Consider the following 23,493-nt stretch of genomic DNA (forward strand, 5'->3'; position numbering starts at 1 on the left):
AAGAACGAAGTGACTAACTGATCCTCAACGAAAGCAGGAAGAACCAAGCCGCGAAGGAAATATAGTAAAAGGCGAATCTGTATCTGCAAAGAACAGCACAGAACGTAGCCTATATCGTGCGATACTATGCAACATACTTGATGTAGACCTAGGCATTCCTATGTTTGAAGGTTTTTTTCTTTATCAGAGACCTCTAATGTAACTTAGATTATTGTGGATTGATCACTCGGATCGAGGCTCTCAATTTCAAACTCGAAAATTCGGTAAGGCTCAACAAACTTACCATTACCACTTATAGTCCAGCAAATTCAATGAATGTATAGACATTAGTAGTAGGTTAAGTATCGTATTTCGTGTTTATTTGTAGAGTAATTTAGTGATTAGCTGATCGAGGTACTGTAAGTGATGAATATTCATACCCTACTGTGTGTATATGCTTTGTTGCCTAACGTATATAAGATGGGCAGTTTTTGTTCCGATTTGTAATAATTTGGCGTAACCTTCACCTGTATTTTTATAAAACAGAGCCATTACTTGGTACATTGAAACCAGGTACACCTCCAGTTTTTCCACTCCGTCGAAAGTGGTGTTACTCTAGAGCCAAGCAAGTAACCAGTTTATTGTTTCAAAATCAACAAGCTATGTCGGTATTAATGCTGTTGGTCTTTGGTATAACTCTTGTATTAGGTAGATGGCTTAGAATCAAGAAAGAAAATATGTTTATATTGCCAATCTTACAGCAAAAAGAATGACTATCCATACATTCAGCTACCATGAATCAGACATTAAACTTGAAGTGTAGTAACATTCCTTTTAACCACCTCTATGAGGCTCTACTGGATATGGTTGATGTTATTGCTGGGGTTCACCTCGAAAAGCTGTTCGCTCAACCAATTTAAAATGTTTCTTGTAGTAATAGTTTGATTGGGGAAATTACACTTTGTAGGAGGCTTTTCCAATTGATCCAAACATCCACAAATCATCACTTCAAAACAGTTGGATACTTTGAATAATTAGAAATGGAAAATGTTTATACCTACCTACCAACCTACAACATAACAAAAATGTCTCATATAGCTACCACTTTTTAAAAAAAAAACTAAAATATAGCCTATTCGCTCATATTTTAATAAATCTTTACAATGAAAGGACGTAGTCGTGTCCTCTGAAATAGTGAAAGGGAGCGGGGAAGCAGAGAGCGATGCAGCGGGCCACACCAAACAAATGATGACAGTGACGACAATCTCTTGGTTCAAGTAATCTTCCTTAGTCCCTAGACCTTTTTACACGCCAAGGTCAAAAGCAACGACAAATGAAGAACAGCCTATGTAACATAGAGCAAATAACAAACAGAATATGAGATAACATGATCATGATAATAACACAAAAATCAGAGATTAACAAAGGTGACCTCAACCAGAGAGAGAGCTGTGATCAACAGAAACTATTAACAAAATCCTATTAAAATTAATAATAAACATACAATGGTACACCTTACATAAGAATGATTACATTTTCATAACAAATAGTTACGAAACTCAAGGACACTGTAAATAGCAATACGTAACCATAAACAGCAATAGAGCTTTACCTATAGGGACCGAAAGCCATAACTCATGTTACGCACGGAAGAGATATAATAAATGGAAACGGCTGAACAAAACATAATGTCATTGACACTAATTACAATCTACAAACATCAGTCCCATGATTTGTCTATAAAATGTCAGCCTTATAAATCCTTTATACAACTAAACCTCTTAACTCAGTACATCAGAAGTTCTCACGAATATTACAAGAACTATTAACACTAAAGAACGATAGTCTAAAATGACCTGGTGAGACACGGAATATGCCTGCCAACTGCACCCTATTCGACTCATTACTCACCAGACCCAAATGAATAAGTTAAAAGTGACTCCGTCAACCCAAGGACATCCTCAGTGAGTAACGTCGCACAATATACTACACGACCCAGACTCTATTAGAAAGAGTGACGTAATTACATAAAATACCTAAAACTAACACTTAAGTTTACTGCGGCAAGACCCCTAATGACCTGTTAGACACTGTAGTGTGTCACACCACCTAAGTCATGTGGGACCTAGTTTTCCTATTTAAATTATTACATATAGAGTACAATTACACAAGACAAACAAAATAAAGATATAATGAATAATGAAGCTTAAAACAATAAAAAGAGTTGCATCAAAAACAATTAAGAATACTGTCGTACATATGGGCCTATTAAAATAAATCATCCATATAGGCCCACATAGCCGTGGTATGTTAGGCTGCTAACCCAAGATGATCCCTATAGTATTACTGTGTTACGCCATAACCTAAGTTGGGTCCATAACACCTACATAGCGTTAGGCCATAGCCTAAGTTGAATACATAACACCTACAGTGTATCAGACTGGCCTAGACAGGAACCCTTTGTTCTGGGTGAGCACATGGGCCACCTCTCAAACTACAATCGCCCCCTCTTCACCCATGTGACTAGAACAACATACTAACACATACCAAATTTAGTATAAAACCTTGTGAATTGATATCACTTTTTATCTAACAGCATCTTGAAACAAATCTACACAAATTAATGATAATTCCTTAAAAGGCAATTCCATACTAATTCAACATCAATTCAATGTAGGGAATATTAACCTTTTATAATATAACCAAACAAGATTTGGACAAAACACATTCTTCAGAGAAACATTTTTACTACATGTCCTCCCACATGCAGCCAAACATTAAATTAACTATCTCTCTGTTTACCTGCCAGGCTACCACAAATATCCTATCCATTTCTACATAATTGGTTAGAATGAGATAAATAAAATGTATGCAATTGTGAACACTGCAATTTCTCTCGAAATTGGATCTTAGCAACGCTAATTCAATATACAATCTAACACAGTGAAGCCATAGACTCTTAATAAATTTCGATCTATAACTTACACAGAAGTTGACCTAAAGCAACACTTTAACCCACAACTTAGTGCTAAACAATAAATTACATGATTTTTTTCAAAGATCAACTCACTAGGTAGCAGCAGCTTTACAACTATCGAATCTTCACGCAAGGCTCATTTTAAATAACTTTTGCCCAGCTGAAACTGGCATGTTGCTTGGACAACAATAGAGCGTGAAGTGCCCACATGGTGCAGAGCAGTGAGATACACACACTTACTCGACGTCAGGATATTACCATAAAACCTTTCTTTTCACAATGTAATGAGCCTTAATGTAGCAATAAATGTAAATGTTCATAAATTACAAAAGTTCCATGATAATTTATAAAATCTAAGCAACTAAAACCACATAACTGCTCAAATATCCATGTAAAGGACATCATGAATATTCAGTAGGTAAATAGTTGCTTTTTGAGGCAGTATGTCCTGGGCATGTGAGAGTCACATGCAAGGCCAACTAGTGTAACCCACACTTAGACAGATTAAAGTGGCAACATAAATTTATACTTTACTACAATAGGAACCAAAATCTGTAAACTGTAGCTCTGAAAACAAAACAAATTGTGTGCAAAACTCTACGAAAGAATGTTGATGACGTGCCTGTAATTTTACAAGCCACGCTAAAGTCTATGAATAAGTTGAGTGTACATATGAGTGATCAGTAACAAGAAATCCGTAGTCATAACCGTGAACGTTTCAATATGATTTTCTACTGACCCGTGTCATGCTTGAACAAAAATCGGAATTCATAGACATAATAAGTGCTGAAAACGTGAAAGAAACCAAGACAATGGAGAAGGATTCGCTCAAAACCGTTTTACTAATGACAAAAGAAATATAAATTCACTTAGCAACAGCAACGTCATTGTGCTTCGGGCAATGTCTAGAATATCACGAGTACGCAGTATTTATACTTATATTGCGTCATTTGTACACTGTAACTTTGCTATATGCTCAAGTACAAAGATATTGTTAGGGTTGCTCGAGATTCCAGAATAGTATACAGTTATTGAAACGACAAAACACACAATAAGGTTGCCACCATTGCATGTTATGAAGCATATATAAACTTATTTTATGTGTGTCCTCAACAGTGGAACAATTTCTTCTCCTGACTAATCACCTAAATGAATCATTCCGATTTATTACCACACCATGTGAAAACTTCTAATTGTTTCATACTTTGACTCAAAATATTGTAACTTCACCACTTCTGAATGACCACCCCTTCCCCCCCCCCCCCCCCATCTCTATTCAACTCTTGTATTATCAAAAGAAGAGGATACAGGTATGAGCAAAGGAATATGGAACATTTAATTGTTGATGGGTAATTTGAATGAGCACTCTCCACAACTATAGTAACCTGTACATACCTACAATGACAGTTCAAGTCAAACGGCGAAGCAATATTTAATACAGAATACTAAACAAATGAAACTGATTAATCATGGTGTTCTTTCAATAACAGAGTTATTATATATAGAAATGGCGGCTGCCATATAACTGACAGTATATATTCGTATTCAAGATGCAATTAGTCCATAATATTACCACAAGAAGTCTGTATAAACTGTTACAGTGGAATGGAGGTTTAGCAGATGTGCTTATGTGAGCCTTGTTTCGTGTACTGTGTTCGCCATTTAACAGCAACGTGCAGAATAACATACCCCGACTGGTGATGGTTGGTCCTGTCAGGTAAGAGAGTGACGATTAAATTCACAGAGGAAGTATAGCATCACTGCTACACTCTTCAAACAACCTTGTAATTTTTCCGACCAGAAATTCCAGTCAAAATATTTTTGACTAGAAAAGGATCGGCTTGACAAGATATTCTCGTTACGGTAACTCTGATCTAGTTAATTTACAAGCCGACAACTGACAAGGTATCCGTAGTCACAGCTGAGTTTGCGCATTGCTTGTAGAATTCAGACGTTTGACTTAAACATTATTGTCGACGCGCAACCATCGGCTTAGACCAATGATACATCAAGTAAGCGTACTATCATATGATTTCCAACAATGAACGATAACGAGGGCGAGTTTGTGTCAAAAACAATTATACAATGCTGGTTAACAAAATACATCGACACATTTAACAGTACATGCGACGTGTCCTGCAAACGTCCGTTCGTTTATGCAATGAGTATGGCCGGTATATATAACACTCGTTGAAGTTATTCAGACAAGGCTTAGCGTTACTAGGGAACATCAGTTCAAAGTTGATTGCAATATGTACCAGGGTGTTTTTAGGATTTTGTCGTTAGTTTACTAACGCTCTTAGAGCCTACGCTGTCCGGGTCGGCTAGATATAGTTAGGCCTAGTAGGGTGCTCCCAAATGCCATGCATTGAAGCCATGGATTTGATTGTAACCTCACGATTATTTTACCTTATGCCATTGAAGTTCATTCTGGGGATAAATGACTAATAAGCTGTCACGAGTTTGTATAAAATAGCTCTTTCCTGTCTTCTGTGTCCAAAGGTAGAACTTCACTGTACTAACTTCCTAGGCCATAGGCTAATACTGAGTAGAAATAGTATTTAGTAACGGTAAAGATAGAACTTAGACTAGGGCCTAAATATGCCTATAACCACTAGTCTAACGTTCACTGACAGATACTGGATAGGCATTGGCTAGAGTTAACTTGTAAAATTTATGATATCGTTACAAACGAGAATGGTATAGGCCTTATTTCGTCAACAAATGGCCTGACGTTACAAGTTGGGCTGAGCATAAATATATTTACTATATTTAATATATTCCAATTAATATAGTATATGCTGATAGTGATGGTGGGTTTGCCAGGTCTGGAGTAGCCTCCCTGATTTATTTTAGTAATATAACTTCCATTCTGAATGTTCTGCTAGTCTGCCTACCAATGTTACAACAACAAACACTAATAGTCTGTGTTTTTTTATTTATTTTTTTGTCAACCTGCAGGAGCCGTGGGAATCTAAATTAGTTAATGCTGATAGTGACTGATAGGCTACACGCAGATGCAGAACGAACTTGTTGAGAATGCTAGCCAATCTAAATGACAATGGTTCTACAATCGTTAAAATACTAGGCCTAGCCTAGGCCCCTAGGCCTATATCACTGTTCAAAAGAACAAGTCAAAACTTGATTTTCCAATTTCAACCCCCCCCCCTCAAATGATGGCATGTTTTTTATTGCTGATTTAGGCCCTATTTGTAAAGACCCATAGGTCTAAGCTAGCCATGAGTAGGTTATTCTATATGATTACTAAAGTCAACAGTTCAGGGTATAATTAAGATGTTACACTTGCTGCGTAATCGCAGGCATGAAATAGCCAAAGAAAACGGTAATATGCCATATTGACAACATTTATCTTGCTCGATGAAAATATCTAGGCTGCCTGGCGTATACATAAGGCCAATTAATCCTGTGTAATGCTGTGCACTGTTGCTAATTTGCCCGGTGAAATGGTCGAAAAAGCACAATGACTGCTTATTCTTCAGATTCTCGATTCAGGTTAAACAATTAAATACACTTTGTTAATTGCATGATCTGTTAAAAACTTCAATGTGAACATTGTGACTTACAGAATTATGACCGTGATCATATTTATGATTGTATCATGATTTGATTACAAAAATACAGCAATTTTGCTGTGCTATTATAGTTTGCTGCATGGTATTTAAATGATATGGCAGCAAGGGTTAAAGTTCATTGCTGTATAAACGTTACTGCCCACTCACTGGTGGCGGTGATGAAAGCCACAGTGTGATTATTTTCATGTCGCCACCATTAATGCCAGGAACAATATTATATACTAATGTTTTTAAACGAGCTGTCTGACGACATTGTTAATGTAGTAAAGCTACTTTTACTATAAGAAGCAAATAAAGTCGATATTAGTAGTGTTTTTTTTTTATTCTTCTTTTCGATAGACCAGTTTTTTTCAATGCCACAGCCAACTTAATAGGGCTAATTACAGTAGATCAAAATTATTTAAACGTTGCAAAAGGCCAATAAGTTACTTTAGTTATGGTCCATTTGTAGCATTTCTCAATTTGGAGCAAAACCTGAATTTTAATCCCTCCAGCTTTATTTTATTCTTTCCACAGAAAATGAAGTTGATGAGGAACTTTCATGTTTCTAGACTCAGGGCTGAATCAGATATTCCAACTAAGACTGCTATCCTACTGGGTATTCGAGTTGCCTATAGGAAGTGGGTAAACATTTCTTCTGACAACTTTTTGAGGTGCCGTTTGTGGGGACAGTTAAACTCTTTTGCAAGTCTACTGCCATACCCATGAATCAGTTAATTAACACTAACTAAAACCACTACATCTTTTAAGTAGAGACGCGAATTTATTGCATCTTGCTTACTAGTATAGGTCACTCCCCCAGTGGTGTATGACCAATTGGACATACATGTGTAACGTTTGCTGGTGGGAGAACTATAAATGACGACAATACAAACGTATGTAAACCTCGACGGGCTGTACTCGACTCTCCTTTATGCTCTTCTTCTCTCACATATACAAGTCATTGCACACTTGGCTGCAGCTTATATCCCGATATTCCTATTGCACGGAGTTCCGACGAGTTCATTCATAAAACAAAATTGTATAAACTTCAAATAGCAGTCGCTGTTACTTTGTTACACAAAAAAAGGGCAACTGTTTTTCTTTAACAAATCATAGACTCATATTTTTCATTTGATGGAGATGAAGTTGGTTTTGCTTGATTTACTAGGTTTATCAAGATTTTTACACCCTTTTCCCTGGAAGATTTGATCGCATGTTTATGAAGTGGTCAAAGTATGCTAAAGAAGTGGTTCTCTATGCTGAACATCAATTAGATTGGCACAGGGTCCTGAAAATAATAAATACGGAAAAGGTAATGAACACTGATGTATTTGAAACATAGTACAGTAGATATGCGTGTCAGTGCAATGTGACAGTGCTTCATGCAATGCACTATCTGTAGAATGCCTTTGTGTATACGTGTGCTTTGAATGAAACACATGTGGTATGAAAATGCACCAATTGAAATTATGACTTAACTTCACTGTCGGGACTATCACAAGATGTAATAGTTAAACCTATATATGTATGTAATAACTATTAAAATGCTGTTACTTACAGTTTAAAAGCTTTAACGAGATAAAATTACATTGTAACTGACCATTAGATATAGGTAGAGCCTTGACTGAAAGTAACATTCTTCTAAGGAAAGGAATCAAATACTAGGGAGTTAACATTGTGCAAAAGTTTAGGTTATTGACAGTGGCGGCCATTCATTATTTTTGATTACCACTCAAAATTTCGCACTGCCAACTAGGTTGCAGACCAGGGAAACAACAAATTTAACCCACAATACGTGGCACGTAAGTCATTAATGGATATCAATAAATTACATATCATTATGCTAGTAATTCATTTGGAGCACTCACATGCTTTGTTTGGTATATATATATATATATATATATATATATATATATATATATATATATATATATATATATATATATATATATATATATATATATATATATATATATATATATATATATATTTGTACATTTTAGCTATTTTGTGAAGAAGTAAACAAAGGAGGCGGTTTTCATTATGTACCACTCAGTGTTGAGTTACACACAAATAGGATAAAATGTGGTTTTTCTAGACCATAATTTCATAGGAATAAGAATATCTTGGGTTAGAAGTCCAAATCCCAAACGCACCCCCGTAAAAGGTTTTTTTTTGGAGGTTCTTCGATATTTTTAAGGAAAAAATACCATAAGTTACATTTACACATAAATAAGATAACACAAACTCCTAGTAACCTCAGAATTCAAACACAGATATTTAATTAAGCCTTTATATTAGATGTGGTTACACTGTATTGGTGGGGAGTATTAGGGAGTCTCTAAATGACCCCCTATTTAACCCTAACTGCACTGGGGGAGCATAACGACATTTTTTGCCACGGATTTTGAACCGTTATGACACCACTTTTGTCTATATAGGAACCCTGTAGAGTGAGTTATGTACCAATTTGTGATGACGTCACAAAGTATTTCCAATTTTTACATTGACTTGTGTACAAGAACGTTAGTTAAAATAGGATACAAATACTCTAACTTGGAAAAAAATTTAAAAGTCTGTCTGCTTTGAAGTACATACAAATGATGATTACTTAATCTTCTGAATCGCTATATTTTCACTGTCGCCAAAAAAGTCTTCACAATCATTATCTAGAAACAGTTCTTGCACATCGTCACGCATAAAAATCTCGGGCCATCTCAGCTCTAGTGATTCTGTCCATTCATTGTCAACAATGTTTCCAGCTTCAAAACTACGTACGATCGCTGAGCGCCATTCTGTAGCAATGAAGTTTGATCTAAGAATGTTTAGCTTAAGAATATGCTGGCATGGTGGTAGCAATGACATATCAATGATCTTGTTCTGCTTTGTAAATTTGCGATCAAAGATTGTATATCTGGCTTCATTGAAATATTTACCCTTTAGGATATATGGCAATGCCACATATTCCTCAAGACCTGATGGTGCAAGAGTTGTATTTGATAACAACACAGGCACATATCGCAAGGTCTTCAGAATGAGCGACATTGACCTAACACCAGCACAGAAGACATCACTTATTGGCTTCCACGCTTTCACAGACAACGACTTCAACTCTTCCTTCTTTGAAAAGGAAAACAAACCTGCTGGGAGCTGCTGGAATGTAAGCCCGAATTCCTCGATACTTTATCCAATCTTGGAGCATCTTCTGCTTTGTATGTTGAATTTGGGCTTTTAACCCAAGATATTCCCCCGCCCAGAGAGAATCCCCCTTCTATGGGGTTGCGTTCAGGATTTGGGCTTTTTACCTAAGATATTCTTATTCCTTATGAATTCTAGTTTAGAAAAAAAACACATGAGATAAATCCTACTTCCAGGTGATACCTAGCTCATTCGTAGCCTGGCTTATAACTATATTAAATCACTAATTTCATTTTCCTTAGAACTGGAACCAATACTACATGCACTTGTGCGTTGTAAGATGTAATAGGGTGACGGTAACCAGCCAGAAGTCCACTCCGAAGTTTAAGGGAAAATGTCAATGTGTTAATTGTGTGTGTGTGTCCAAAACTCTTCCCAATCTGAAACTTGGCCAGAAGGTGCTCTTTGGTGGACTTTGTGTTAAGATGCTGCCATGGATATGGCAAAATTAAGAAAGAAATGTTTGCTTTGACTTGCAAACTCCGCGGGTTTTCGGACGCTCAAATCTAAATAAAAAATATAGTTGTGACTTAGGTTGAGTCAATTTGTCAAATTGTTGTGCTAGATATACAAAGTTTAGGTTGGTTTAATTTTTCAAATACCTGTAATTCAAGCAAACATGAGATGAAAAAAAAACATTGCTTGATTTATCCTAGGATATCTTTATTAATATACTTTAGTTTCAGTTTCAAAATCAGTAATATGAATTTAAAAATGGGATCAGATTTTCTTGCCTTCACGGTTTGCTTTTCAAGTGAGAAATAATTCATAGACTATTACTGCTTATCTTGTTTATTGTTTTCACTATTTCTTCACCGCAGATTGGAACCAACTTGACTGAGTTCCTGTCTAAGGTTAGCCAGACGCAAGTATTTATTGTAATCATAGGAGAGAACAGAAGGAACCCAGAACAACAATTTGTGATACTAGAAAGGATAGCAATACCAGCTAGTTTTCTGATCAATGTAGTTGATCTATGTTTCAAAGTGCTTTGTGTATCGGACCTTTACCACCTTTGGGAGTCTGGTAACGTGTGGGATTTCATTCAAAAGATATTTACGGGCTCGGCGAGGGGAAGGGGAGACTAAGGTCAACACAAAGTGTTTTGACCTTGAAGAATGTTGTATCATGCACTGCGGAAACTTGAAATGAGATGTAAAACAGGGTGCTTAAACGCTATGAAAAAACCTGGGAAGTCAAGAATATTTCTATTTCATTTGCGGCATTGAAAATCATGATAAAGAGTCAACTAGCTTTAATGGTCATAGGAATGTAACATTTATGAAAAAATATATTGAATGTACTGTTTAATTTTTATTCTTTTTTGTCGTTAGGGCGATCTTTGCAATTCAATGTGCACCTAACAGTACCTCTCCCATATTATGAACCAGTTAAGTTTAGCTATTATTAAATGTATTAAAAGATTTTTAGGAGTGTATATACAACACTATATTCAACAACATAAATAAGAGTATTTGTTAGAGCAGCCTTCCACTAACTATGGGAATGATATTTAACGCGAGACATGATGATGTTAACTTCCTTTAATAATGAAGACAAGAGCATTCATGTAATACACCGTGAAGAATATCTCTAGTAGAGTTTATTGTCAATTACACGTCTGTTATTGAACTAGCCAGAGTATAAACTATAAATTGACTAGTTGTAGAATTACGTTCAAGAAAGTGTTCAAGTTCTTGTTTCGGTCTTCAATGTTTCCCTGAGCTATGTAATTATGTGCTATTTATATTAGACTGAAAATGTCTCCTTATTTGCCCTTGAATCCTCAACTTTATTGTGTAGACATTTCTCTGGTCTGTCGAGACTGTATAATTTCAATGTCAGTCTCGTTCTCTCTACAATTGTCTTCTTAGTTCACCTGAGACTTTCACAATTTTACCATGAATAAAAAGCCGTTTCACACTTCCTACACAGTTCAAACACATGCCAAATTAACTAAATGTAATGTAGCTCTACCACGTCACTCAGTTTTATGTAGAGTACAGCTAGGACTAGGGTTGCACTGTGCAAATCGGGGAGGGGGGGGGGGGCGTTTTGATTCCAGTCCTAATTTAATACAACCTTAGCTACCGTATATTATATACTTATTGTTGAACATAGTCAATAACGACAATAAATAAGGTTGTTCTGTGTTTCCTAAAAGCACATATCCCAAACTTCAAAGTGTACAAGATCAAAAATAACAACTTGTATAAATAACTAACTTTGAAACTTTTCTACGATAATTTCCCTAGCTTATTATGTGATAAGGCACAACCTGTAATAGTGAATATCGTTTTCTTTTATGTAATCGTATCGGTGTACATATATATATATATACAAATATTATGGAAGCACACAACGTGTGGTGTGTAATAAATTTGGTTTATTTCGATTTCCAATATATACGTGTAATAAGTTGCTGTTTATAGCACCCAAGTCTGGAACCATTGCAGTCGATGTACTATATGCCACGCCACGACTGAATGAATAATTATAAAAGAATTTCTATGCGATTGTCTCAGTTACCCTGGGCGATGAATTCCAGTGCTGGTTTGTTTATCTAATCGATTTAGAAATAATACCTAAATGAAATTTTTGTTCGCTACCGTCACACATCGTTGACTATGGCAAACTGCGTACACAATGAAGGAACCGGTCGTGGCTAGCAGGATTGTATTAACATTCCCAGTTCTCAAATGTATTTATCTTACAGTATAGACTGAAAGAGGAAGTTCAAATGACTATGACGAGTAGAGTTGAAGATTGAATTTAATCAGTATTAGTCTTTTAAGGACAAATTTTAAGTAACGTTTCTGAAAACCTATATATTCCCCGTCGTCTGCTATTCAAGCTATTAGACATATAACAGAACTATGCACTGGATTACTAGTACAGATGTAGATCAAAATAGTGGGATATCTGATCGAACCAGGGTATTGTTGGATTTAGGCCAATTAGTTTTACCTTGCATACATGAAAATGTAACTTAAACCATACTGTACGATTCATTTACAATCGCTCAAAACACTGGACCAGAAAAGTGGTACGTCCACATTTTCCAATTTACAATCATATGCAACAATCGATGGTTGCTCTGCAGTTATGCCAAAATGTGGCTTAAAGGAATGCTGTATTGGCCCTGAATATGCCAGATTTTCACTTTGTTACTACCCTGGAGGAAATTTACCTCACTGGAACATTCAATCATCTCGTGTCATCATTTACAATCGATGAGCACAATTTGAAGGGTTATTACACTCAGAAAGTCCTTCTTGAAAACTTCTAACAATTAAAGTGGCCAGAATTTAGGGCCTATACAAACTACATTTAAACTTGTAAATGTTTAATTTGTCCAGACAGAGTGACTTTAACTAAACTTAACCTTCACCGCATGCTATGGACAACCTGTACAAATAGAACAGCCTGAGAAATGACTTGTTTCCATAATCCAGTTACAGGAATGATACGGAGACTTGTTTGTAGGTATGCCGGACAATGACGCTTTGACATCCTGTTGAATATTCCTCGTTACATCAACGTTGATAGTCTTCCAATAGAATCTAGACATAATCTGTTGTCTATGCCAAGATGAGCAAGAAAATGCTTGATCAAGGATATATCATGTTTTTTGTCCCCCTCTCCCCCCCCAAAAAACAAAATATATAGGCTGCATAATTGGTAGTTCTAGCTGAAGTGCCACGAAAAATGGATTACAACTCTATATCAGTGTTTGAAATGGAAAGTTTTCTCCTGCAGTGAGGTTTGGGGAATGTAGAGAATATGGAACACCTAAAAATGTACTATCAGGCCTTCAATATCTTACCAACCACAATTAATGAACGTGCATGTGTTACGTTCAGTATTAGTGTCACTTTCCTCTAGGAGTAGGCTAGGTTATATGCTATAGTCCATAAATTGCATTTTACATTGCAGACCAGACTATCACTGTAAGCTTTAGTGATATGATTTGGTTATGCTTGTTAATTTGTATGATAGGGAGGGACATAAAAGGAGGGAATTTATTAACTTTTCACCAACAATTTGTTACGACAATTGGGTAAACGAAACGGAAAAAATAGGTCCTAACAACTTTGTAATGTTGCATAAGCAATTGCTTGAGTTCTTGCGAATGAGTTTTTAAAACTACCTAAACGTGGTAAAAGTATATCATGGTTTGTGCACCAATCAGACTAACAGTAGGGGCCTATTTATGTTTTAACTGTGGAATGGCCGTTCGCTATTTAACATCATATTTTATTACACAATTCAAACTTCTCTGGGTGAATTAGCAAAATACGATATCAATGTAATTATAGACAAAGACATAAATGCTTAACCATAGCATATACTTTCCGGGGAGACCGTCTGTACCAACTGGCGTTGTACAATAGGTCTGGGGAGACCAAATGTACCAGTAAATATAGTATAAATTGTCCTAGGGAGATATATGCGACAGTTTGTCCTGCTACACCGGCACCAGTTATGGAATTCAAGCTGTGAAGTTCATATGCATTAATTATTTTACTACGTGGAAGACGGAAGAAAATGGAGTAAGTAAGAAAAGTGCATGGTCACTGGTGAATACACAACTGGCTTTTGTATTTCTTTCTACTAAGGCTTGTAAGGCTTAACAAAGAACAAAATCACGATTGACTGGTTCTTGCATAGTTTCAACCAGTTCTCACTATTTGCAAATGATCGGGTAAAGGTGGATTTGTAATTTAAGTCTTAAACTGTTTGTTGTGTTGTCAAAGAAATTAGTAAATCACTGTTGGAGGTGACACTTGCTGCATGTTATATTTTTATCTTATCACAGAGAACCGTTCCGTAATCGTAATTCGTTGCAATATTCGAAGAGAATGTTCACATGCCCCAAACAACAAATGGTAGATTCCATATGCGTCATAAGACTGAGCAATACAAAACGTCACCATTATTTATAGAAATTGCCACACGCAATTACACAACAACACTGATTTGCATATTATCAGTAGCGAGTCATTACCTTATACGGTCACAGTATTTTCGTAGTGCCCAGAATATAAAGCGTAGTAGGAATAAAAGAAAACGTGTTAACCGGCAGGCAGTAAGGGTGAGAACTACTTGTTTGGAACTGTCTAGTAACCTCGTTTGGTTACATATGCAATTCTTTAGTTATATATAAGTCAATAAACTTCATAAGTTTCTAAAGTTTGGAAGCTTTGTGAGCATATTTGTTAACTTTCGCCTTACTATGTCTTGATATCTAATTATTAACACTTCGACACTTTCCTTTTGGATATGTTAGTATTTGAGACACTGTTAGATTTAATTTAAAAACAAAACACGACGGAAATTCAGCAGAATGTCTTTATGGGCCGATGCGAGTAGTTTCGATATTGTGGTAGTGAATTTCCAATTCTAAAGCCATTATTTAAAACGGATTATATGAATGTTATGTTCCGATTCAAATTCGTCCACTTCAGTTGGATTGTAACAAACTTCGGTATTTCACATACACTTATTCGTCATATGATGCAATACCTGGATTTTGTTGTGTCCGTGGATCAACGACATTGAAAGGAAATATCACATTTATCCAGTGTCTTATAACTTTTATCAAAGGATACTCTGACAAATTACACCAGTGAAGGTAAGTTCCTCTATTGTCATTAATATCCTCTTTTCTAGGGCTTGACATATCACGATTATCATACAAGTCCTCACGAAAGATATCAATGAGTTAAAACAAACCATGAAAAATGTTCTAAGAAAGAACAATTTGTCAACTATGGCAAGACTGATATGAATTCTTCATAATGCTCTCTCGAAACATTGCAAACTGAAACAATGAGTACTTCCTTTTAATACCAATTGACATATCATAAACATTAACTTCAGGTAAACATTAAATTCAGGTAGAAAACAGACATTTGCAAAAATGTGCGATTGCTAATGAACCGTCGTTTACAAAATGTTGGGCACTAGGAAGTGGTTCAGAAAACCAATCAAAGAGTAAACCTTCATCAGTGTTTCAGGGTTTTTTCCCCCTAACTTTAGACTTCTTAAGCTGTGGAAGTAAGAACATTATCAATCCAAACATCTATGTTGATTCATTTTAAAGCATAAACGTGTTTGTAGGTTACACATGTTTTTCAGATTTATCGGCTTGAAATTGTCCAATATTGGTTGATATGGAATCAATTTTGCATCGGAAAGGTATCGGAAATGTCCATGAATCTTACATTTCATGAACATTGGAAACACAAAATGAAAGTTTTTAATTTTGTTAAGTACAATTTATTCATAGCCGCTATACGTGTTTGAAGTTAGTTTAATTGAAATAAATAATCTGATGGCAAACGATGGCACAAATAAAGACTTAAAGATGACAATGGCACATTGATAGGTTAAACCTCACTATCTTGGGGTTATAAAAGTTGTGTTATTATTGACAGATAAACCATTAAGTATCGCATGTAGTAATCGATATTGATGGTGCAAAGTATGTACATTTATGTTTTACAATCATGTAATTTCCTTTTTTACTTAAATGTGATGAAACATGAGTATTAACAAAGCTAATGTCACTATCGTTGATTTTGTAAGATGCATCTATAAAACGTTTCCATTACGTATAATGGTAGATTGAAACATGTTTATGAATTAATATTCCATCTTAACCAAATTGGTATATTTACGTATGCGATAATGTTCATGAACGGTATAACATGATACCCGAATTTTCATTATTTAAGCAATATCACAGTTTTTTATTTTCATTCCAAATAGTATGTATACACATGTCGATCCTGCATATTGGATCCTGTACGGTGGAACATGTATAGCGGATCGTGTATAGTGAATCATGTATTGTAGATCATTTATAGTTGATCATGGATAGTAGATCATTTATAGTTGATCATATATTGGATAATGTATATTGGATCCTGCATATAGGATCCTACACCGTGAAAGCTACATAGTTGATTCTGTATAGTTGATCGTATATAGTGGTTCATATTGGAAATCCAGCATAGTGATCATGTATGGAGGATCATACATAGTTGATCCTATATAGTACATCCTGTATATTGAGTTATATATATATATAATGTATCGTGCGTATTAAATCATGCAATGTGAATTGCGTATATAATGGTTCGTGTAAAGAGGATAGTGTATACTGAATCTTGCGTAGTGCATCCATCATAGTGATCACGCAAAGTAATCTAGATCTAGGATTTTGGATCATATATTTTCACAAAGTTTAAAGTGCATAATGGATCGTGTAAAGGGATCGTGTATAGTTATTACAACATAGAGGATCCTGTATAGTACATCAGGTATTGTGGATTGTAATAGCGGATCGTGCATATAAGATTGGATATATTGGATGCTGTAGAGTGGATCCTGTATAGCATCTGGTGTGTGGTGGATCCACGTATACTATCACAACATCGGGCTATATATTGTTGTGTTCTCAGTGTGTGCAAACTGTTATGATGTATGTTCCGTTAAGCGAAAAGGTGTTGTAGCAAATGATGAAGAAAAAACCTCGAATCTCTCAATACGACCTGATCCTGCTTCTAGTTTTCGTCTTAACACATGTCATTCACCTTCGACACTGAAAACCTGACAAATGTATTTATCACTGTTATCGATGCAGGTGCATTTAAGCAGGGCCGATTGCTTTTGTCATTTCGTAAAACGCGACCTGAATCTAATCTTTCAAAGATGATAAATTGTCCATATTTTAAATGTAATTTCTTTAGAAAATATTGTTCAAGCCTTGACCAAAGTTTGACCTAGCGTATTCATTAGATCCATATCTACCGACATAATCGTTCACCTACTGTATCATCCATCCCACCCATATGGGTTATTGTCAATGTATCCGCAGATTTTCCCAACACTGAACTATATATTTGTTAGAAATCCACCAGCCCTAACGTTGGGTTATGTTAATTAACTCATACCTGGCTTAAAATGTTGTAAATGGAAGCGATTTAAGATTTTTCGCATTAGAAACTGTTAAAGACTGAACTTATCTTTCCAACAACATCAGAGCAAATGAAGACATTTCAGTGTATCTCGTGTATACATACATTGTACCAAAACATGTTTAATTCGCAGTTCTGCATATATTCCAAACAATACAGGGATAACAAAAACCAACTTAATCATCTGACAAGTCATTGGATACATCGAACGTTTAAGTAAACTTACAGAGCAGTATTGACAATGTTCAAGCAAGGTGGAGACACAATGAACTAATTAATATCATAATTCAGTTCAGTTAAAAACATTTTAAGCTAATTTTACCCATTCTTACCATATGCAATACTGAGGGAGAGACAATTTAAGGCTGTGTTTTTCTTCCGTAGCTTGCTTAATAATATCTTGCGATAATAACGTAATTATATAGGAACTGAATAGTCGTTGCTTACGTTGTCAGTGATGACTGGTTTAACTGACTCACTACCCACACCAAAAGCTTTTTTGGGAAGAACAACTCTCAACAACACGAACAAAAGTTGTAGTTGATAAAGATGGAGTTCATGTTTTCCAAATTATGATCTTGGACAGAGGAAATATGTTATATTTAACTAGTAATTGGTACAAGATAATCCCGATCAATCCGCTAGTATAGTCCTTTCATTTTGCAATAAACGTAAATATCACATCATGAAACATATGATGTTATTGTTCATGTTGACACTGTGCTATGAACACGTTTTCTCGTCCACAGAACCCAAGCAACGATTTAGATATAAATATTGACCTAATTTGAGGGAAATATATTTTCCATGCCCTATTTGACATTTTCATAGTGACTCTAACTCACACATAAATAACATAATTGTCATCATTATTGAATGATTATCATCATTAAGTTCTCATAGCCACGGCTATGACCATTACAGTCACCACCATTAGCATCAACACCAACATTATTAATTCATTTATATGCTAATGTGTCAAGTTTATAATTGTTTGATAGTTTATTGCCTTTTCATTTTGCAGACAAGGTAAGAAGACAACAAAACAAACAGAATGGCTGATTCATCTCCCGCTACCGAAAATTTATCGGATAACACCAAAATGAGTAAGTTCTTTCTGCTTCCTGATAAATAAATTGTCTATAGATTAGCTTAATCCACGAATCCATGGGGAGCAAGACATATTTTCACCATGTTCTGTTTCATCGCTGCCTATAAGGAGAATAAGATACTTTAGTTCGTTGGTCTCGGTTGCCATAGCAACTATTACAATGGTTTCGGTTCAAATATTTCAGTAGCGATTCTCGGGGGTAACACATGGTGGGGTGACCGAGTGTGACCAGAACTCTGATACTTTTGAAGGAGTAAAACTCAACATGTATACTTTTGGATGTTCATGTGGTTTATATTTGATTTTTTTTTTTATCAAAATCTCCTTCAAATCGGATGTTGATAGGAAGGTGCACAGTGATGAGAACCTGTGTCTGCAGACCCAAAACGAAAGATTTAAAATTAAGTTGAAGGTGATTTCTGCCCTAACTTGAAGCCATTATATTGAATTGATGTACAATATTAATATGTGAACGTCAGTTTACAACAATATATGTGGTGACCATAGTAACCGAGGTAAAAGTAAAAGGGTTCAAAGGACAAATCAATATTTTGCGAGTAATTATGTGTCAAAAGTGCTCCTTTCAAACTACTCAAATGTAGGAATGTATCTCACGATGGAGACTCTCACAACGAAACGATAAAGTAATATTGCTGTCACACCAAGGTGTAATATTGAATAGACAGGTATCCTTACATTTGAAATAGTAAATATATATCAAACTATGTGGTTACTATGGGCATTGGTTAAAATGTTTCAAATGAAATAATTTGGTGTATCGAAGAGAATAATAGCGAATGGTATAGGTAAAATAAATCAAACAGGGACTTTCTCTGCAAGAGCTCCATAGTAAAGCGTTGAATTTAATTGAAATTGTTACAGAAGAAATGGGTAAACCATGTACTATCAGATATGTCGTGACCATGTAAACCGATTTGAAAGATCAATTAAAGGTCAACAATGAATGTGAAATTAAGGAAATGTCGACTTTTTGCCTCGGCGCCATATGAAAGCATTGAATTGACTTACAGCTACCACCGGTTAATTGTGTGTTTTACGTACTATCAAAATATGTGGTTGCCATGGTTACTGACTTGAAAGACCAACTAAAGTTCAAAGTCACTTGGAGGAATTGTCAATTTAAGCAAACGTGATTTTTTGTTACAACTTCATATGAAGCCATCATGAATTGACTTAAGAGTTTCACGGCTGGGTGGACTTGTCGAAATAACTTAAGTACATAGGGTCAAAACGGACCTCCACTCTAAGAAATGACTACAATCTTCAACATTTAAATGAAGGCGGTATACTCTCATATCCTTCTTTATACTCAAAAGAAAAAAGACTATTACACTCGTGCGCTAGCACACGCCCGTACGTTTCCTTTTTTTTAGGTTCCTTGCTTTTTGGAAAGCAAGGAACCTATGCATTTAACTTGGCATGTGTGTGTGATGCTTGGCTTGTGTACACGATAACTCAATAAGGTAATGATGTCCAAACTTGATGGGTAAATAGCAATAGCCCATAGTGAGAGGAAGATCCCTATTGTTTTTGGTGCCCGCAAAGGTCAGTTAGGGTCAAAAATGCCAAATTTTTAAAAATGCAACAACTCCCAGTGCAAAAATTGATGCAGTTAATATTTTGAGACAAGCTGTGAATGGGGGAAGGGATCATTTTCAAACATAACGGTCATGTAATCCAAGGTCAACAAATGTCAATTAAGGGTCGAAAACTAGTATTTTTGCAATAACTTGAGAACCAAGTGACGGTCAAGGTTGGGAGTTATACTATTGTTATCCAGTAGTCGACCTGCATCTAAGTGACCTTTGACCTCAAGTTGACCTCCGGTGACCTGTATTAGTTTATTTGGTTATTTGAATTTTCGTGGCCATAATCGGATCTCAAATTTACCTTCCGATCAAAATTGTCCATGGGTTGACCCCTGTGCGATCTTCGTGTGCAAAGTTATCAGAGGTCAAGGTTTTTATTTTTTAATAAGTAAGGTTAAGATCGTCGTACAGTACAGACTTGTCATGTTGCTTTTTGAAATCAGCATGTCAAACTACATCTGACCGTCAGGTCAAAGGTCAAATTTTGATATATGATAGAGCTCTTTGTGCACTATAGAGGAAACCAACTCCCGCTACAATCGGACACCCGGTTCTCAAGTTATGAGGGACCAAAAGTTGGTTTTGATACCTTTTTAGCAATAACATTGTGTGTGTACATTGTAGCACAAGATTTTAGGAGAGGATTCACATCATTGAGGAGAATATTTTTGATAAAAACCATCAGGTCATCCAAGGTCATTCAAGGTTGCTTATGTGCACAAAACTGCCAACTTATGCTAACTTTTGCAACATCTTCTCGTCACGAAGTCTGACATGGCTGATATATTGGGACAAGTTGTGAATGAGGTAGGGGCACGTTTTCAAAAATAACCGTTTTGCAATTACTTGTGAAACTCCCACTGACAGGGTCCGACATGGTTGATATTTTGGGAATAGTTGTTAATGGGGTAAGGGATCGTTTCCAAACACAACTGTAATGTGATCCAAGGTCACCGAAGGTCAATTATGGGTCACAATGTGTGTTCTTTTTGCAATTACTTGTGAAGCTCCCACTGACAGTGTCCAACATGGTTGATATTTTGGAACAGCTGTAAATGGGGTAAGGGATCGTTTCCAAACATAAAGGTCATGTGATCCAAGGTCAGCAAAGGTCAATAAGTGTTCCAAAACTAGTATTTTTGCAATAACATCAGAACAAAATGTCCAACGCTATTGTAATCCAATAGTCGACTTCCATCTTGGTGACCTTTGACCTCAGGTTGACCTCTGGTGACCTATATTAGTTTCTTGGTTATTTGAATTTTCGTAGCCATATTCGGATCTCAAAGGTACCTTCTGATCAATATTGTCCATTGGTTGACCCCTGTGCGACCCTCCTGTGCGACGTTATCAGAGGTCAAGGTTATGTTTGATTTTAATACATGTGGTTAGGTTGATCGTACAGACTTGTCATGTTGTTATTTTTAATCAGTGTGACAAACTACATCTTACTATGAGGTCAAAAGGTCAAACCTTGAAAAAATATGCTCATTTTGGTATGGCAAAGAAAAAAGTTTGGCAATATTTTGATATAAGATAGAGCTCTGTGTGCTATATATAGAGGAAACGAACTCCCGCTTCAATCATACACCAGGTTCTCAAGTTATGAGGGGCCAAAGGTTGGTTTTGATACCTTTTTAGCAATAACATTGAGCGTGTACATTGGAGCAAATAACAATTTTAGGACAGATTTCACATGATCGAGGGAAACTTTATTGATGAAAACCATCAGGTCATCCAAGGTCATTCAAGGTTGCCTATGTGCAAAACACTAGGTACTTATGCTAATTTTGCAACAACTTCTAGTCACGAAGTCTGACATGGCTGATATATTGGGACAAGTTGTGAATGAAGTAGGGGCACATTTTCCAAATTGTGATGTGATCCAAGGTCACCAAAGGTCAATTATGAGTCAAAATGTGTTTTTTGGCAATAACTTGTGAAACTACCATTGACATGGTTGATATTTGTGGACTAGATGTGAATGGGGTAAGGGATCGTTTCAAAACATAACAGTCATGTGATCCAAGGTCAACAAAGGTCAATTAGTGGTCAAAAACTAGTATTTTTGCAATAACTTGAGAACTAAATGTCCATCAAAGTTGGGAGTTACGCTCTTGTAATCCAATAGTAGACCTGCATTTGGGTGACTGTTGACCTCAGGTTGACCTCTGGTGACCTGTATTAGCTTCCTTTAGGTTGAAAACTTGAATTTTCGTGGTCATATTCCGATCTCAATTGTCCATAAGTTGACTCCTCTGCAAGCTTTGTGTGCTAACTTATTAGAGATCAATGTTTTGTTGGTTTGTAAAAAGTCTTAATAAGTACAGTACAGATAGGATGATTCTGTGAGTTCTGTAAAAAGAGCCAACACTTGCTCATATCAGACACCTGGTCCTCAACAGGCTTTCAAAAGGACCAACGGTTGATTTGTGATATTTTTGTGAATAATGTGGTGTGTGTTCATCGGACCACATAACTATTTTAGGACAGTGCTGCTCCCATGTAAATATTCCTTACAATCAAGGTACCATAGTGCCCTTGGTCTCTTGTTTTCAATAAAGAACAATATTCTAATCATACTGAGTCAAGGCCGTTCATGTTTCGTAAACTTCTCTTTACAGATTTTGGCAGGTTTAAGGTACGCCTAGCCGAGCTCCTCACAACTGAAATCATACTCAAACTTGCAACGTTCTTCATGTTTACTCCTGCTAAGATTGACGAGTTACGAAATACGAAAAAGAGCCCCGGGCTACTCATGGTCTCCTTAATGGAAGAAAGGGGTAAAATAAAGCCTAATGACATCTCACCCTTGTTAACTGCTCTTGATGAGTTGGGACTTGATGGTTTACGAAGCACCCTGCATAGTATTTTCAAGGAATCCGAAGGTAATGTGTAGTGCGATATATATCTGACTAGAGACTGACTCATGCACGACTAAACAAATGACGGAATACAATGCCTGTATACAGGGAGAAACGTAGGCTAGTCTGCTATATTATTAAACTACGTTCATGTGTTCACAACTAAATATTTCTCATTATTACCAAGTCATTGT

At 36.0% G+C, this 23,493-nt stretch overlaps 1 protein-coding gene across 4 annotated transcripts in view; it reads left to right on the plus strand.

Moving 5' to 3' along the window:
- Positions 1 to 14,793: 14,793 nt before the first annotated feature.
- Positions 14,794 to 23,493, plus strand: part of LOC139982453 (uncharacterized) — a 564,762-nt gene continuing 556,062 nt past the window's right edge. For 3 of the 4 annotated variants that reach the window (XM_071995344.1, XM_071995338.1, XM_071995343.1), the window contains exons 1-3: positions 14,794 to 15,364; positions 18,739 to 18,820; positions 23,060 to 23,323. In XM_071995344.1, coding sequence (XP_071851445.1) covers positions 18,769 to 18,820; positions 23,060 to 23,323 — 316 coding nt within the window. In that variant the 5' untranslated portion in view covers positions 14,794 to 15,364; positions 18,739 to 18,768. The remainder of the gene's footprint in view (positions 15,365 to 18,738; positions 18,821 to 23,059; positions 23,324 to 23,493) is intronic. The other variant, XM_071995336.1, reaches the window with a different exon arrangement.

This window comes from Apostichopus japonicus, chromosome 16 (genome assembly GCF_037975245.1).
Source record: "Apostichopus japonicus isolate 1M-3 chromosome 16, ASM3797524v1, whole genome shotgun sequence".
NCBI lineage: Eukaryota > Metazoa > Echinodermata > Holothuroidea > Aspidochirotida > Stichopodidae > Apostichopus > Apostichopus japonicus.